A 17,500-nucleotide genomic window follows, 5' to 3' on the forward strand; every position below is an offset into this window, starting at 1 on the left:
GTTAGGTTAGGTTGGTTTAAGGTCGGTTTTAAAGTTAGGTTAGGTTTTAAGGGTAGATAATGTAAGGTTTTATGTTAACCCAAGGTGAGGTAAAGTAAGGTTAAATTTGGTTAGATTTTAAGGTAAGGTTAGGTTTGGTTTGCTTATATCAGGTTAAGTTTGGTTAAGGTAGGTTAGGTTTCAAGATTATGTTATGCTAGGTTAATATTAAGCTGTTAGGTCACGTTAAAGTTAGGTTAGATTAGAAAACAGACAGAAAAAGAGGAAAGTACGAAAGGAAGAAAGAAAAAAGGAAGAAAGGTTTTAAATGTCACGAAAAAGGAGAAAGAAAATATACTGCAGATTTGATACAAGAAGTTATTTATGTATTCACCGATGTAAGTTAGGAAATACAGAGGGATGAAAAAGGTAAAAAGGCCAAGGCGGGACACAAAGGAAGGGTAAAAACACGAGATTCAAATGGGGAGAAATGAATTACAGTGGATACAAATCATCATTCATATATTCGACACTGGTTTCTCTCAATTAGGGAACAAAGAGGAGAGGAAAAAAAAAAAAAAAAAAAGGGAAACAAGGGAAAAAAAAAAAAAACTCAGAGATTAAGATGCAAGATTAAAATGGCACGAAAAAAGGGGGGGAAAAATTAACAGTATAAATAATAACTCATTTACTCAACACTGATTTCTACACGTCAGGAAACAGGGAGAAGGAAAAACAAACAGGAAGGAAACAAGGAAGGGAAAAAGGGATCAAATATTATATTCAAATGTCACGGAAAGAGGGAAAAAAAAATTATAATCTTAATTTCTACAAGTTGAGAAACAGACAGAAAAAAAAAAAGAAAAAAGAAAAGGATCAAGTGTTATATATTTAAATGTCATGGAAAGAGGAAAAAAAAAAAAAACATTCTCTTGCCCATATAAAGTCTATTTATAAGTGCAACGCTGGATTTCTAAGAGTTAGGAAACAAGGGAAGGAAAAAAAGAGTAAGGAAGAAGTCAAGGTTGAGAAAAAGGTGAGAAAAGGAGAAAAGAGAAGCTCCCGTGTACATACTTCAAGGAGACCACTCACACATCCACCTGAGATTCCATAGGTTAGGTTAGGTTAAGTTTGGTTAGGTTAGGTTTTATCTGGTTAGGTTAGGTTAGGATTAGTTTGGCTAGGTTAGGTTAGGTTAGGTTAGGTTAGGTTAGGTTAGGTTTGATTTGGTTTGGTTAAGTCAGGTTGGGTTAGGTTAGGTTAGGTTAGGTTAGGTTTGATTTGGTTAGGTTAGGTTAGGTTAGGTTTGATTTGGTTTGGTTAGGTTAGGTTAGGTTAGGTTAGGTTAGGTTTGATTTGGTTTGGTTAAGTCAGGTTGGGTTAGGTTAGGTTAGGTTAGGTTAGGTTAGGTTTGATTTGGTTAGGTTAGGTTAGGTTAGGTTAGGTTAGGATTAGTTTGGCTAGGTTAGGTTAGGTTAGGTTAGGTTTGATTTGGTTAGGTTAGGTTAGGTTAGGTTAGGTTAGGTTTGATTTGGTTAGGTTAGGTTAGGTTAGGTTAGGTTAGGTTAGGTTAGGTTTGATTTGGTTAGGTTAGGTTAGGTTAGGTTAGGTTAGGATTAGTTTGGCTAGGTTAGGTTAGGTTAGGTTAGGTTTGATTTGGTTAGGTTAGGTTAGGTTAGGTTAGGTTAGGTTAGGTTTGATTTGGTTAGGTTAGGTTAGGTTAGGTTAGGTTAGGTTAGGTTAGATTAGGATTAGTTTGGCTAGGTTAGGTTAGGTTAGGTTAGGTTTGATTTGGTTAGGTTAGGTTAGGTTAGGTTAGGATTAGTTTGGCTAGGTTAGGTTAGGTTAGGTTAGGATTAGTTTGGCTAGGTTAGGTTAGGTTAGGTTAGGTTAGGTTTGATTTGGTTTGGTTAAGTCAGGTTGGGTCGCGTTAGGTTAGGAAGAAATCAGATCGGAAATTAAAGAACTGCATTAATCTTAACCTAACCTATCGTAACTTGACCTAACCTAACCTAACCTAGCTTGACCTGACCTGACCTAACTAACCTAAACCTAAGCTAACTTAACAGAGCCCTTAGATGAAAACACTAAAGTCACTTCAATATTATCTAGCCTTTCTTCTGTACCACTTTTTGTTGCCCTAAGCCAGAACCTCTCATATAAAAGTATATAAATAAACAAATAAATACAAGACAAAAAAAAAAAAAAGAATGAGGTGTGAAAACAAGTGGAAACATAATACCGTTCTTTTGCTTACTTCTCCCACTACAATATCAGGTGTGTAAGGTAACGCCGCGTGGATGGAAAGGAAGTATTCTTGCGCGAGGTTATGAGCGGGTGTGGGTGTTGAGTTATAAACGGCAGCTGTGTCGAGGAAGGCGATAAAATATGAAGAAAATGTAGACGAAAAAAAAATATATAGTGGTAGTAGTGACAGGGGTAGTGACAGAGGTAGTAGTGACAGTGGTAGTAGTGACAGGGGTAGTGACAGAGGTAGTAGTGACAGTGGTAGTAGTGACAGGGGTAGTGACAGTGGTAGTAGTAATAGTTAGTCATACATAGCCTTCCATAGTAGAGAGTAAACAACTTTTTATGCACAAGGGAAAGAAACCAAGAACAAAAATAAATAAATAAATAAAAATAAAGAAAGAAGAAAAGAGGCTGGTTATTAGTCTCTCTCCTAAAAACAACAATAATAACAACAACAACAACAAACAAAATAGAGAAACAGATCATACCAACACTGATACCGAGAAACTTTTGATCTTTTCACTGTGATCTACAACAACTTACGGCACTGGAAGGATTGCATGGAATATTTATAAGCATCCACAAAAACAATAAAGCTAAAAATAATAATAATAATAATAACAAATGAATAAATAAATAAAATAAAATAAAATAGCGATAAAAAAAAAAAAGAGAGAATAGATTAATGCAATTCCTAGGCAGTACAACGTTTGCAGGTGGCTGTAGGACGAGAAAAGACGTCTCAGAGTGGTTAGTAATCAATGAAGGACGCGTCAAATAGCAGTGAAAGCAGTCAAACAGTCCCCAGAAGTGAAACAATAACAAATGAAGCTAAAGAAACGCAAGTTGCTGCCACCAGTAACACACACCTTCCCCTCCCACAGGTTCTCAGGCTCGTGCTGGACCAGAAGGTGCATAACGTGACCAAGCGAGCAGCGCCGGAGGAGGATCTGGCGGTAACGACGGAGGCGGCGACGGAGGCTACGACGGAGACAACTACGCTCTACGAAGATGAGGGAACGACCACTCTTGTCCCGCTCCTGGAGGATAATGGAAGGTACGTACGAGGGGGGGAGGAGGAGGAGGAGGAGGAGGAGGAAATTCAAGAGGAAAAGGAAAATTGCAATTAGGATTATGGAGAAGAGGATGGTAAAAATAAGTGTGAGAGAGAGAGAGAGAGAGAGAGAGAGAGAGAGAGAGAGAGAGAGAGAGAGAGAGAGAGAGAGAGAGAGAGAGAGAGAGAGAGAGAGAGAGAGACAGAATAAAAACCCACCAGAAGGAGGAGGAGGATTACGAGTGGGATTAAATAGAGGAAGACGAAAAAGAAGAAAGAGAAGGAAGAGCTGGAGAAAGAGGAAGAGGAGGGAGAAGAAGAGGAGGAGGAAGAAGACTCACACCTTGATTAATTCACCTTTATAACTAATCTGTCTCTCTCCACACAGCCTGGGCAAAGACTACGACGCCCTTGAATCTGGCTCAGAGTACGCGGTGACGGTGCAGCCCCTGGAGGATGAGGTGAGGCGGGGCACAACGGAGATCAGAGAGCAGGGGAAGGACAGGGAACAAGGGGACACAGAGGAGGAATATATAGCAAAGGAAGGGTCAGGCACCAAGGAGGGGTGACGGATTAGCAAAGAAAAGTGGGGGGGGGGGTAGAAAGTAAGAGAGTCAAAGTCACATGGGGTATTTTTTTCCTTCTTTCTTTCTATTTTCTCTCTCTTATTTCACGTTTTCTTTGTTTTTCTTATCTTAGCTCTAACCTTTGTATGGTGTTTCCTTTGTTCAGGTGTGGAGTGCTGACAGATACACAAATGAATGGAACTTTTTTTTTTTCAGTGGGGAGAAGGAAGGAGTCAAAAGGAGACTGGTCAAAATTGTGACAAAAATGGAAAAAAAAACTCACTTAAATGAATAGTCCCTCTAACAATTCTTCCATTATTTCAGGATTACTTAACGACCACGACAACGACCAGCACTGACGCACCCACCACCATCACCACCACTGTCTCCGTGCCCAACTCCACCTCCTCCATCACCACCACCACCACCACCACGGAGGCACCCACTCAGAGGTCCGCGGGCTGGACTTTCGGCAGGAGGGGCCAGCGAAGAGGAGGAGGAGGAAGGAGGCGAGGCGTAGTAAGGAAGAGACTACTGAAGCAAGTAACCCACGGTGGAACTGATGAAGAAGAGGAAGAGGACGAAGGAAAACTGCTGATCCTGGCCGTGGCGCCCAACCCAGAGTACATAGTGAAGGGATACGACCTCAAGGAACTGGCGAAGTGAGTACTTTTTGGGGATAGTAAAGGCGAAGGCTCCTCCCCATCTGACTAGACTATGGGTGTCAGATTCATTGCCGTTGGGTTAGTCTTCAGTGGCCCGCGAGGCGACAAGTAATTTTTCAACTGTATACAGTGGTACAGTGGGACCGAGGGCGGAGTGGTTCTCAGGCGCACGGGTTCGAATCCTGATCACGGTCTGAGGGTAGGAAGGGCATCCACTCTGGGGGTAACGGCTCCCAAATGACATATCAAAGTCCTTCATTAGGAGGCACCGTCCTGGCCCTGACAGACGAGGGAAGTTGTATATAAAACCGAAGAAAATATACAATTGTTACTGTTGAGGAAATTACTAAACTATTAAGGCGAAACATAACAACATTTAACTAATATTTACATGAAAATTATTTGTCTTATCAAAATGCAAACAATAACGCTCATTTATTGCTATTTTTGATTAACAAGCATTATAAACCAGGATGACCAGCAAAATAAGCTGCAAACTTCACTCTGGCCAGGATGCAATTACAAAACCGTTGATGAGCCTCGAGACCAGAACCAACCGCATGATTGTCCCCTGAGCATGACACCGCTGGATTAGACTAACGGGGACACTGTAATAGGAGACACTGGTACTAGCACTGCCACCCAACACGGACAAAAATACCTAAAGGGAACACTGACATACAAGATAATGATACTAACACTGGCACCCAACCCAGACAATAACACGTACCGGCTCCATTAACACCACAGCAACACAACAACACCAGCTCCACTACCACCACAGCAACACGGTCACTTCAACACACTCCTCTCCTCAGGGTGGTGGACTTCTTCTCGCTGCCCACGCACAACCTGACCATCGAGGACCCCAGCATGACCTATCACCCGGGAAGGCTCATGGGCCTGGCGGACCTGCAGAACGCTGTGAGTGCCCAACGCCCTATCACTGTCCATTATTACCGCCCATTACCATCCTATCACTGCCCATAAGCCACTGTAGTATTCCTCTGTCTTCCCATTGCCCCAGCTCTCCCCATTATCATTACCCATCACTGCCCATCATTACCCGTTATTCTCTCATCATTGCCCATCACTGCCCATCATCATCCAATCCCAGTCTCTACGCAGTTGCTGTATTCTCTTCCCATCATCCCATCACTCCATGTGCAGTCGTTGTATTCCTCTTCCTAACTAGTCGCTAATTCTTTTGTACAAGTTTCGATATTAACTTATAAGAGTATTTTCTAAGTTTTTTTTATCAGTATTAATAAGAACTTCAAATAAAAAAAGATATAAAAAAATAATAATAATAACAAAGGAAAGGAGCAAACTGTAGGTGAAAAAAAAAGATGAGATTGATGAACTTGTATAAGGTAAAATCTACTTTTGTCTATTGTTATTATTATCATTATCATCTAATACGACTAAAATGTCAACTCTCTCTCTCTCTCTCTCTCTCTCTCTCTCTCTCTCTCTCTCTCTCTCTCTCTCTCTCTCTCTCTCTCTCTCTCTCTCTCTCTCTCTCTCTCTTCTCTCTGTGCGTGTGTGTGTGTGTGTGTGTGTGTGTGTGTGTGTGTGTGTGTGTGTGTGTGTGTGTGTGTGTGTGTGTGTGTGTGTGTGTGTGTGTGTGCGCCTGCAGGACTCCCTGGTGGACTTAGCCGCGGGTCTTGGCGTGCCTCTGGAGAAACTTGTGCTGAGTGTGCCCGAGACTGTTCTATCCTTCACCCTGGAGAACGCCACCCTCACCACGCCCCGCTCTCCGGCCACCGACGCGCCCACGTCCATGTCCTACCCCCAGGTACAGTAAAGAGTTCCCACAGCCATATCTGCAAACCAAGTGTATACACGATTTTTTTTTTTTTTTCAGATCAGGTTTATCATCCTTATCAATACACTCCACACGCCTCGCACTGGTCACTACACGCGTCTAATAATGATACAGGGGCCGCAAAAAAATGATAAATAATAAATAAAAATAAAAATAAATAAATAAATAAAATGAATAAATAAACAAACCAATGAATTAATAAATAACATAACAATAATAATAAAAAACACGATGAAACTAAAATTTTCACACGGGAAAACGAGTATAGATTTTTCACTTCCTGCATTTTGACGTGTAGCTTTTCCATGCGGCCACAGTAAAGGGAGAGTTACTAGGGACACTAAGGCAAGAAGCAGAGGTATTAGCCATAGATACCCCTACAGTCTTTCCCAGTTTAACCTTTGCCCAGTAATTGTAATGATAATAACGAGTGTAGTGGAGTCAAACATAACGTGGTAAATTCAAACACAATATAATAGAATCAAACCTACAAATGACCTCAAAGTTCGTGGCTCCTAGAAACCACTTGTATAATATTGAGCGCAGTGAAATCAAACATAAAAGATCAAGTGATATTTAACAAGACAGTGAAACCAACCACAGTACTGTAAAATCAAATTACAAGCAAATTTTAGATCCACTACTACTTGAAATCCCCGCCAATCCCTAATAACAAAACCACCCTTCGTCACCGCCTTCGTCGTGCTCCCCACCAGGCGTGCGAGGCCATGGCGCGAGGCAACTGGACGGTGGAGAGGGACCAGGATCTAACGGCGCCCTACGCTTTCTCTAATCAGACCTGGATGGCCTTCGACGACCCCAGCAGCGTCAAGGTTAAGGTATGTGTGTGTGTGTGTGTGTGTGTGTGTGTGTGTGTGTGTGTGTGTGTGTGTGTGTGTGTGTGTGTGTGTGTGTGTGAAAACCTGACCCTTGACTGTTAAAAAAAAAAGCTATAAACATAAATCACAAATCAGTAGTTATGAGAAAGAAAAAAAAAGAAAACGAACTCCATAATTACTAGTCATTTACCTACATACATTCACCTTGAGCTAGAAAAAAGGTAAAAAAAGAAAGTATGTAAAGTAAAACTCTAATAACTACCATTTATAAGATGTATAGCCTAACTTAAGAGAAGGTCTAATATACCTGTCTATAATTACGACTTCCCAGTAGCTGCACTGTATCCACCAATGCTACAGGTAACTTGACAGGTGAGAGGACACAGGTAAAGACAGTAAACAGGACAGACGGAGGCAGACGAAGGACACACCACTGCCGCCAGACACACACCTGACCTGCCGCCACGCCCAAGGAAGACCGACAGGTGGGCACACGCACGCCAGATTAATTAGCCAACACCTTTGACTCCACCTGGGATGAAAAGAAACTAATCTCACTCACCCTTGTTTGTTTCCTGCCACGCACTGCTACAATTTGCGTCTTAGTATAATTATATATATTCTTTTTTCCTTCTTCTCTTGTTCCTCGTTTTTATGTGGTGATTAATTATTGTTGTATCATATTTTCATAACCTTTCACTTTTTTCCTTCGCCCGCTGCCTTTTCATTTGTGTGGTTAATAGTAATTTGCATCATTGTTTTATTTAGTTCAGTTCATCGTTTTCTATTTTTCTCCACTGCGCCTCGTTTTCTATACTGTGGTTATTATTATTTCTGTAATATTCTTCCTTTTTCTTTGCTGGAATGTTGGGCTTTCTTGGAGGGGCTTCTGTGTTGCATTTTTCCTTCGTTCCTCTTTTAGAACGTCAAAGTTTTAATTGCTTCTTGATCAATTAAGTCTTGTTTCCTTACTTGGCGACCCGAGTTAATTTTTTGGGGGAAGAATATTAACTGAAGGAAATACTGACCATGTGACTTCGTGCTTTCAGCCTTTCCTTTGCTGCTGTAGCTCTTACTAATGGAGTTATAGCTTTTTCTTTTCTTTTTTTTTCCGGAACTCACGGTAAGCTATCAAATATGCAAAATCTTATGAATATTTCAGTCTGTCTTCTTTACTCATTAGAAAGGTATTACTTATTCTTTAACTGAGCTTCACTTATTGTTATGTATCTATATCTTTACATTCCTTCCATTCGCTTGCTTTTATTATGACAGACAAGTGACAAATTAACTAAACTGACCATCTACATATGTCAAATCCTTACTCTTTTACGCCTGTTGTGTTGTAGCTTACAATTTTTTACTTATATTTGTACAGTACATAAGTTTATTTTTTGTTCCATGTTCTGTCTGTTCAGTTTACTTAATAGTTCCCTCATTGGTAGTTTGACACTTCAGAGTTTTGCCATTTACTTGCTGCATGAACTGGGCGACACTGAATTTACGAAAGGTAATGAAAATAACTTAGTAAGGTAGAAAAATCTAATATAATTTTCAAGATTTTGTCAAAAGGAATATTTTCAACCCAAATCTTTGGTTCTAAATAATTCCTAATTCAGTCTCTAGCCACTTGTCTTTAGTTCAGTTCACTCCTTATTCTACATTCTCTAGCCTTAAGCCCCAGTTCTCGGTTTCCAAGGCAGCCATTTCAGAGGATTATGTTCAGCAAAGTAAATTCTCAGCTTCCAATATCTGGTCCCAAATTTTCAAGATAGTCTCAGTTTCCAGTTCCCGGTCGACACTACAATCCCCATTTCCCAACTCCCAATTTCTGAGATAGACTTCCATCAAATTCATAGCCCATAGACAGACATGCACTCCAACCAATTCCCAATTCCGAGTCTTCACCTCTCATTCCCATTTGTCTAGTGCGCAGTTCCTAGTTTCCAGTTCTAAGTTACTAGTACCCCAGTTCCTAGTTCCCAAGGCATTGCCCCTCGTTTCTTCCCACCGTGACAGAGCAAGTACGTTTTGCTACGAGGTCTGGCGGGTGTGGCACTGCGAGGTGTGGATCAGGCGGATCATGAGGGCACGTGTGGATATGGACGGTACCCACTTCTCTCCACTGTCTACACCACGTTCACTGAGGTGGGTGAAAAATGGATGGATGTACACATAGACTGTTAGTAGTGGATAAACGTGCTGGTTTAAGAGAGTGTGAGTAATGTTACAGCTCTTCATTGCTTCTACCTCAGCTCGCCCGGTCACCTCGCCGTGCGGTGCTGAATAGTCTGGTGGTGGACCTCACACAATCCCCCTCCGTGCCTTCTGACCTGCGTACATCCCCCTTCAGAATAGTGAGGGTAGTGGACAGGTCAGGTGACATCAAGGCAATAAGGTGAGCAGAAGATAAATATTACCATTAGGGTTCTTTGCAAAGAAAACGGAAGAGCTTTTTTCTTAAGACGGTATTTTCTAGACATAATTCAATGACGTAGATATCATGTTACAGTTATTCGAAGTTGAAATTTCTAATCATTAATACTGAACTTTTGTCTTCCTCTTCCTCCTCCATTGATCTTTTTTTGTGTGGGTGTCCACAGGGAGTCAGCGGCGGCGACTCGCTACCAGTGTTCTCGCCAGGGCTTCTATCGCGACCCCGAAGATTGCTCAAACTTCTATCGATGTGCCAAGTTCAACCAATATGTGGACGACTTTACTGTGTTTGAGTACTCGTGTCCAAAAGGCTTGGTGTTCGACGACCGCTGGGAGGTGTGCGCTTGGCCCTCGGCCGCGACCCCCTGCGATGGCTCATCCGAAATTTTCCCAGTGCCAAAACAAAAGTTCATATGTCCAGGTGAAGGTTATTTCACCGATCCCGAAAACTGCCGGTGGTTCTTTGCCTGTCTCGACCACTTCGGCAACAACACATACATGCAGTATGAGTTCCGCTGTCCCTTCGGTCTTGCCTATGACGAAGCCAATTACATGTGCAACTGGCCGTGGCTAGTGAGTAGCTGTGGCAAGAATGGCATTGGTTACCTAGATCTTACCCCTGGAGCGGCACCTGTCAGTGTCAGCGACGTGGCTGGACGACGTCCATTTGCAAAGAATATACCAACAAAGAAGGTGGCTGCTCAGAGTATCCAGAGCGAAACAAAGACCAAAGGAGGCTGCACTGACTGTAGTGGTAGTCAGTCAGTGGAGCTGGCCATAGGAGGCAAGGGTGTTTATAGCCATGAAAAAGGTCTTATTATCTCTCCAAACCTAAGCAATGAACGTCTCTCCTACAAGGCCTACAAAGAAAGTATCGAGCTTTCTGGTGAGAAATCCCAGGGTGGCTTCGCAGGCAAAGTACCTGGCGGAGGCGTAGCAGCAGTGGCTTTCGGCTCGGCTCTTCCTTCAGGTTCCTCATTCTCGAGGGACAGGAACTCTCACAGACAAGATTCCTCCTCTGGAAAACATCAAGGAGGATCTTCGGAAGAATCTGCATCTGACCGCAATGTGATTAGGACACATGGAACATCACCTGGATATTCTTACAGCGCTCCATCCACCGCTCCACTGCCCACTCCTGTGACTGCCACTGAGGGTTATGACTACCCACGCCCGGGTCAACCCTCACGTGCAACATCTCGTGGACGGCCATTTGGATCTCGCAGGCGACCTAGCACCTCCCACGAAGCCTCCTCAGAAGAATACTCCCCCTCCCATCCCAGCAACCAACCCTCCAGGTCATCCCAGAGCGGCAAAAAATCCGTGACTTCTTCCCGCGGTCGACCCTCAACCTCAAGGAGGCCCATTCCTGCACCGTCAACAGGAGGCTATTCCTACACTGAGCCCTCTACTCCCCTCCAACCTACTCCTTCCAGTCGCCGCCCATCCAGTCGTCGGCCATCAAGTCGCCGCCCATCCAGTAGAAGGCCCTCCAGCCAAAGACCTTCTAGTCGCCAACCCTCCACTTCCTACACAAATACCCCTGCACCCACCACTGGGTACACTTATCCCACACCCTCTACTCCCTTCCAAACGTTCCCTGGAAGTGATGGATCATCTTCATCCTCATCGTCAGAAGAGGACACAAAGACCACGCCCTCTGGATACTCATACTCCCCTCCGAGCACCTCTCTCACTCCTGGCGGCCACTTCACCGTTTCCAGGCCCTCCTCTGTCACCTCCTCACCGCGTGTCTACCCAACACCTGCTCCCTACAAACCCCTAACACCCCGACCATCAACGGGATATTCCTATCCTGAGCCAAGCCAATCTTCATCGTCTGTCACACCACACTCCAGGCCTGATCAGAACACGGTTGAAACCGGGTATGGTCAAGGCTCCAGCAGTGAGGAGTCTAGGGAGGGAGGCTACAGCTACTCACCACCCAGCAAACCATTCACCTCAGCTCGCCCATCATCCACAAGACGAGTCACCGCGCCTAGCCCACAACCAGTAACTAATGAAGTGGGAGGTGGATCCTCATCCGGATACCCCTACCAGACCCCAGCAAACCCATTCCTCTTGCCAACAAAACAGCCTGGATTTACCCCAGCAAGACCCACCCCGACACCTGGTTATCGCGCACCTAGGCCCACATCACGTCCAGCAACACAACCAACTTACGAAACTGGAAAGAGAAGGCCCACTCCCCGTCCTGCCCAGATTCCTCACTCCTCGAGCTCTGAGGGCGGCTACTCCTACCAGGAACCAAGTAAGCTCTTCACACTGCCGGGAAGCAGCCAGTCTAGCGGCTCTTCTTCTTCCTCTTCTCAAGGCCAGATCACAGGGTACTCCTACCAACCCCCGTCGGCAGATAAGGCCTTCAACCCCTTCGGCTCATTATCAAGTGGTTCACAGGAGAGCAGCGAAGAATACAGATTGAAGAGTAGTTCAGGCCACTCTGGTGGTTCATCACAGTTCACTGCTGGAGCTGGCGGATCTGGAGGCCGCGGAGGAAGTGGCGGGTCAGGAAGTGGTGGATCAAGTAGCTTCAGCATTGGTGGATCAGGAGGCCACAGTGGCAGCGGGGGATCTGCTGGATACAGAGGAAGTGGTGGATCAAGTCATTTCAGCTTTGGTGGATCAGGAGGCCAGAGTGGTAGCAGTGAATCAGCAGAACACAGAGCTAGTGGTGGATCAGAAGGCCGAGGTGGCAGTGGTGGATCAGGATTAGGTGGAAGTGGTGGATCAAGCCACTTCAGCATCGGTGGATCCGGTGGCCGTGGAGGCAGTGGTGGATCAGGCAGTCGTGGCGGCAGTGGTGGATTAGCAGGTCGCGGTGGCAGTGGTGGATCAGGATACAGTGGAAGAGATGGATCAAGTGATGCATCAAGCCACTTCAGCTTTGGTGGGTCAGGAAGCCATGGCGGCAGTGGTGGATCAGGAGGTCAAGCCGGAAGTGGTGGATCAGGATACAGTGGAAGTAGTGGGTCAAGCCACTTCAGCTTTGGTGGATCAGATCACAGCGGCAGCAGTGAATCAGCAGAACACAGCGGCAGAGGTGGATCAGGACGAGGTGGCAGTGGTGGATCAGGAGGACGAGGTGGCAGTAGTGGATCAGGAAGCCGAAGTGGAAGTGCTGTTTCAGGATACAGTGGAAGCAGCGGATCAAGTCACTTCAGCATTGGTGGATCTGGAGACCATGGCAGCAGTGGTGGATCAGGAGGTCGGGGCAGCAGTGATGGGTCAGGAGGCAGCGGAAGTGGTGGATCAAGCCACTTCAGCTTTGGTGGATCAGGAGGTCACAGCGGAAGCAGTGAATCAGCAGAACACAGCAGCAGAGGTGGATCAGGAGGACGAGGTGGCAGTGCTGGATCATTAGGACACAGTGGAAGCAGTGGATCAAGTCACTTCAGCTTTGGTGGATCAGGAGGCCATGGCAGCAGTGGCGGATCAGGAGCAGGAGTAGGAAGTGGTGGATCGGGTGGACGAGGTGGCAGTGGAGGGTCAGGAAGACGTGGTGGAAGTGGTGGATCATCAGGATACAGTGGAAGCAGTGGATCAAGTCACTTCAGTTTTGGTGGATCAGGACACAGTGGGAGCAGTGAATCCACAGAACATGGCACCTTTGGATCAGGAGGACGAGGAGAAAGTGGCAGATCAGGAGGAAGAGGTGGAAGTGGTGGATCAGGATACAGTGGAAGTAGTGGATCGAGTCACTTTAGCACTGGTGGTTCAGGTATCCTCAGCGGTAGTGGTAGTGGTGGATCAGGAGGACGAGGCGGAAGTGGTGGATCAGGATACAGTGGAAGTAGTGGATCAAGTCACTTCAGCATTGGTGGATCAGCAGGCCACAGCAGCAGCAGTGGATCAGGAGGTCGAGATGGAAGTAGTGGATCAGGACGAGGTGGAAGTTCAGGGTCAAGACACAGCGGAAGTGGAGATTTAGGTCACGTCAACATTGGTGGATCAGCAGGACAGAGTGGAAGCAGTGGATCAAGTCACTTCAGCTTTGATGGATCAAGCAGCCACAGCAGTACTAGCGGATCAAGAGGAAGAGGTGGAATTGGTGGATCCGGAGGAGGAGGAGGATCAGGATACAGCGGAAGTGGTGGATCAAGTCACTTCAGCATTGGTGGATCAAGAACACAAGGTGGAAGCAGCGTATCAGTAGGACGAGGTGGAAGTGGTGGATCAAGCCACTTCAGCTTTGGTGGATCAGAGCACAGCGGCAGCAGTGAATCCACAGAACACAGCAGCAGAGGTGGATCAGGAGGTCGCGGCAGCAGTGATGGATACAGTGGAAGTGGTGGATCGCCTCGCTTTAGCATTGGTGGATCTAGAGGCCATGACAGCACTGGTGGATCAGGAGGTGGCGGCAGTACCGGTGGATCAGGAGGTCGCGGCAGCAGTGGTGGATCATTACACAGTGGAAGTGGTGGATCAACTCACTTCAGCATTGGTGGATCTGGAGGCCATGGCAGCACTGGTGGATCAGGAGGTCGCGGCAGTACTGGTGGATCAGGAGGTCGCGGCAGCAGTGGTGGATCATCACACAGTGGAAGTGGTGGATCAACTCACTTCAGCATTGGTGGATCTGGAGGCCATGGCAGCACTGGTGGATCAGGAGGTCGCGGCAGTACTGGTGGATCAGGAGGTCGCGGCAGCAGTGGTGGATCATCAGGATACAGTGGCAGCAGCGGATCAAGCCACTCCAGCGCTGGTGGATCAGGAAGTCAGAGCGGCACCGGTGGATCAAGCCACTTCAGCTTTGGTGGATCAGGGCAAAGCAGCAGCAGTGAATCAGCAGAACACAGCACTAGAGGTGGATCGGGAGGTCGCGGCAGCAGTGGTGGATCAGGATACAGTGGAAGTGGTGTATCAAGTCACTTCAGTATTGGTGGATCACGAGGCCATGGCAGCACTGGTGGATCAGGAACACATGGAGGAAGTGGCGGATCAGGAGGACGAGGTAGTAGCGGTAGACGTGGTGGATCGTCAGGACACAGTGGAAGCGGCGGATCAAGCCACTTCAGGTCTGGTGGATCAGGAAGTCCGAGCAGCAGCGGTGGATCAAGTCACTTTAGCTTTGGTGGATCAGATCACAGCGGCAGCAGTGAATCATTTGAGTACAGAGGTAGTGGTGGAAGAGGTGGATCAAGCCATCTGAGCAGTGGTGGATCAGGATCACGAAGTGGAAGCAGTGGAAGTGATGGATCAAGCCACTTCACCTTTGGTGGATCAGGAAGTCAGAGCAGCAGCGGTGGATCAGCAGGAAGTGGAAGTGGTGCATCAAGTCACTTCAGCTTGGGAGGATCAGGACGCGGCAGCAGTGGCGGATCAGGTGGACGAGGTGGAAGTGGCGGATCAGGAGGACGAGTTGGAAGTAGTGGGTCACCTGGATACAGTGGAAGCGGTGGATCAAGTCACTTTAGCTTCGGTGGATCAGGAGCCGATAGTGGAAGCAGCGAATCAGCAGAACACAGCGGCAGAGGCAGTGGCGGATCAGGAGGACGAGGTGGAAGTAGTGGCTCAGCATACACCAGCAGTGGTGGGTCAAGCCACTTTAGCATTGGTGGATCAGCAAGTCAGAGCAGCAGTGGTGGATCAGGAGGAAGACAAGGAATTGGAGGATCAGGAGGACGAGGTGATAGTGGATCATTAGGAAGTCACTTCAGCATCAGTGGATCAGGAGCCCACAGTGGAACCAGTGAATCAGCAAAAGACAGCGCTAGAGGTGGATCAGGAGGACGAGATGGAAGTGGTGGATCATCAGGATACAGTGGAAGCAGCGGATCAAGCCACTTCAGCGCTGGTGGATCAGGAAGTCAGAGCAGCAGCAGTGGATCAAGCCACTTCAGCTTTGGTGGATCAGGGCACAGCGACAGCAGTGAGTCAGCAGAACACAGCAGCAGAGGTGGATCGGGAGGTAGCGGCAGCAGTGGTGGATCGGGATACAGTGGAAGTGGTGGATCAAGTCACTTCAGTATTGGTGGATCTGGAGGCCATGGCAGCGGTGGCGGATCAGGAGGACGAGGATCATCAGGACACAGTGGAAGCAGTGGATCAAGCCACTTCAGCTCTGGTGGATCAGGAAGTCAGAGCAGCAGCGGTGGATCAAGTCACTTCAGCTTTGGTGGGTCAGATCGCAGTGGTAGCAGTGAATCATTTGAATACAGAGGTAGTAGTGGAAGTAGTGGATCAAGTCACTTCAATATTGGTGGATCAGGAGCCCATGGTAGTAGTGGTGGATCAGGAACACGAGGAGGAAGTGGCGGATTGGGAGGACGAGGATCGACAGGACACAGTGGAAGCAGCGGATCAAGCCACTTCAGCTCTGGTGGATCAGGAAGTCAGAGCAGCAGCGGTGGATCAAGTCACTTCAGCTCTGGTGGATCAGGAAGTCAGAGCAGCAGCGGTGGATCAAGTCACTTCAGCTTTGGTGGATCAGATCACAGCGGCAGCAGTGAATCATTTGAATACAGAGGTAGTAGTGGAAGCGGTGGATCAAGCCATCTGAGCAGTGGTGGATCAGGATCACGAAGTGGAAGCAGTGGAGGTGATGGATCAAGCCACTTCAGCTTTGGTGGATCAGGAAGTCAGAGTAGCAGCGGTGGATCAACAGGAAGTGGAAGTGGTGGATTAAGTCACTTCGGCATAGGTGGAAGTGGCGGATCAGGATCACGAGGTGGAAGCAGTGGAAGCAGTGGCTCAAGCAGCTTCAGTTTTGGTGCATCGGGAGGCCATGGCGACAGCAGTGAATCGGCAGAACACAGCGGCAGCGGCAGTGGTGGATCAGGATACAGGGAAAGTGGAGGATCAAGTCACTTCAGTATTGGTGGATCAGAAACCCACAGCAGCAGTGGTGGATTAGGACGAGGAGGCAGTGCTGGATCAGGACGAGGAGGCAGTGGTGGATCAGGATTCGGTGGAGGTAGTGGATCAAGTCAATTCGGCAGTGGTGGATCAGGATACAGTGGAAGTAGTGGATCAAGTCACTTTAGCATTGGTGTATCAGGAGACCACAGTGGCAGCAGCGAATCCTCAGAACACGGCCGTGGTGGTGGATCAGGAGGACGAGGTGGAAGCGGTGGATCTGGAGGACAAGGTGGAAGCGGTGGATCAGGATTTGCTGGAAGTGGTGGATCAAGCCACTTCAGCATTGGTGGATCAGGGGACCAAGGCAGTAGTGGTGGATCAGGAGGCTATGGTGGAAGTGGTGGACCAGGCGGTCGCGGTAGCAGTGGTGGATCAGGATTCCGTGGAAGTGGTGGATCAAGTCACTTCAGCAGTGGTGGATCAGGAGGAAGAGGTGGAAGCGGTGGATCAGGAGGACGAGGCGGCAGTGGTGGATCAGAAGGACGAGGCAGCAGCGGTGGATCAGGATTCGCTGGAAGTGGTGCATCAAGTCACTTCAGCATTGGTGGATCAGGAGGAAGAGGTGGAAGCGGTGGATCAGGAGAACGAGGCGGCAGTGGTGGATCAGAAGGACGAGGCAGCAGCGGTGGATCAGGATTCGGTGGAAGTGGTGGATCAAGTCACTTCAGCAGTGGTGGATCAGGAGGAAGAGGTGGAAGCGGTGGATCAGGAGGACGAGGCGGCAGTGGTGGATCAGAAGGACGAGGCAGCAGCGGTGGATCAGGATTCGGTGGAAGTGGTGGATCAAGTTACTTCAGCAGTGGTGGATCAGGAGGAAGAGGTGGAAGCGGTGGATCAGGAGGACGAGGCGGCAGTGGTGGATCAGAAGGACGAGGCAGCAGCGGTGGATCAGGATTCGGTGGAAGTGGTGGATCAAGTCATTTCAGCATTGGTGGATCAGGAGGCCAAGGGAGCAGTGGTGGATCAGGAGGCCAAGGGAGCAGTGGTGGATCGGGAGGCTATGG

At 47.4% G+C, this 17,500-nt stretch overlaps 1 protein-coding gene across 3 annotated transcripts in view; it reads left to right on the plus strand.

Moving 5' to 3' along the window:
* Window positions 1-17,500, plus strand: part of LOC135115353 (fibroin heavy chain-like) — a 90,765-nt gene that overhangs the window by 70,038 nt on the left and 3,227 nt on the right. For all 3 annotated transcript variants that reach the window (XM_064032028.1, XM_064032030.1, XM_064032029.1), the window contains 9 exons: window positions 3,114-3,286; window positions 3,672-3,744; window positions 4,174-4,511; window positions 5,333-5,438; window positions 6,154-6,312; window positions 7,059-7,181; window positions 9,201-9,329; window positions 9,437-9,579; window positions 9,785-17,500. The exon at window positions 9,785-17,500 is cut by the window's right edge and continues 3,227 nt beyond it. In XM_064032028.1, coding sequence (XP_063888098.1) covers window positions 3,114-3,286; window positions 3,672-3,744; window positions 4,174-4,511; window positions 5,333-5,438; window positions 6,154-6,312; window positions 7,059-7,181; window positions 9,201-9,329; window positions 9,437-9,579; window positions 9,785-17,500 — 8,960 coding nt within the window. The remainder of the gene's footprint in view (window positions 1-3,113; window positions 3,287-3,671; window positions 3,745-4,173; window positions 4,512-5,332; window positions 5,439-6,153; window positions 6,313-7,058; window positions 7,182-9,200; window positions 9,330-9,436; window positions 9,580-9,784) is intronic.

Source organism: Scylla paramamosain, chromosome 29 (genome assembly GCF_035594125.1).
Source record: "Scylla paramamosain isolate STU-SP2022 chromosome 29, ASM3559412v1, whole genome shotgun sequence".
NCBI classification, from domain to species: domain Eukaryota; kingdom Metazoa; phylum Arthropoda; class Malacostraca; order Decapoda; family Portunidae; genus Scylla; species Scylla paramamosain.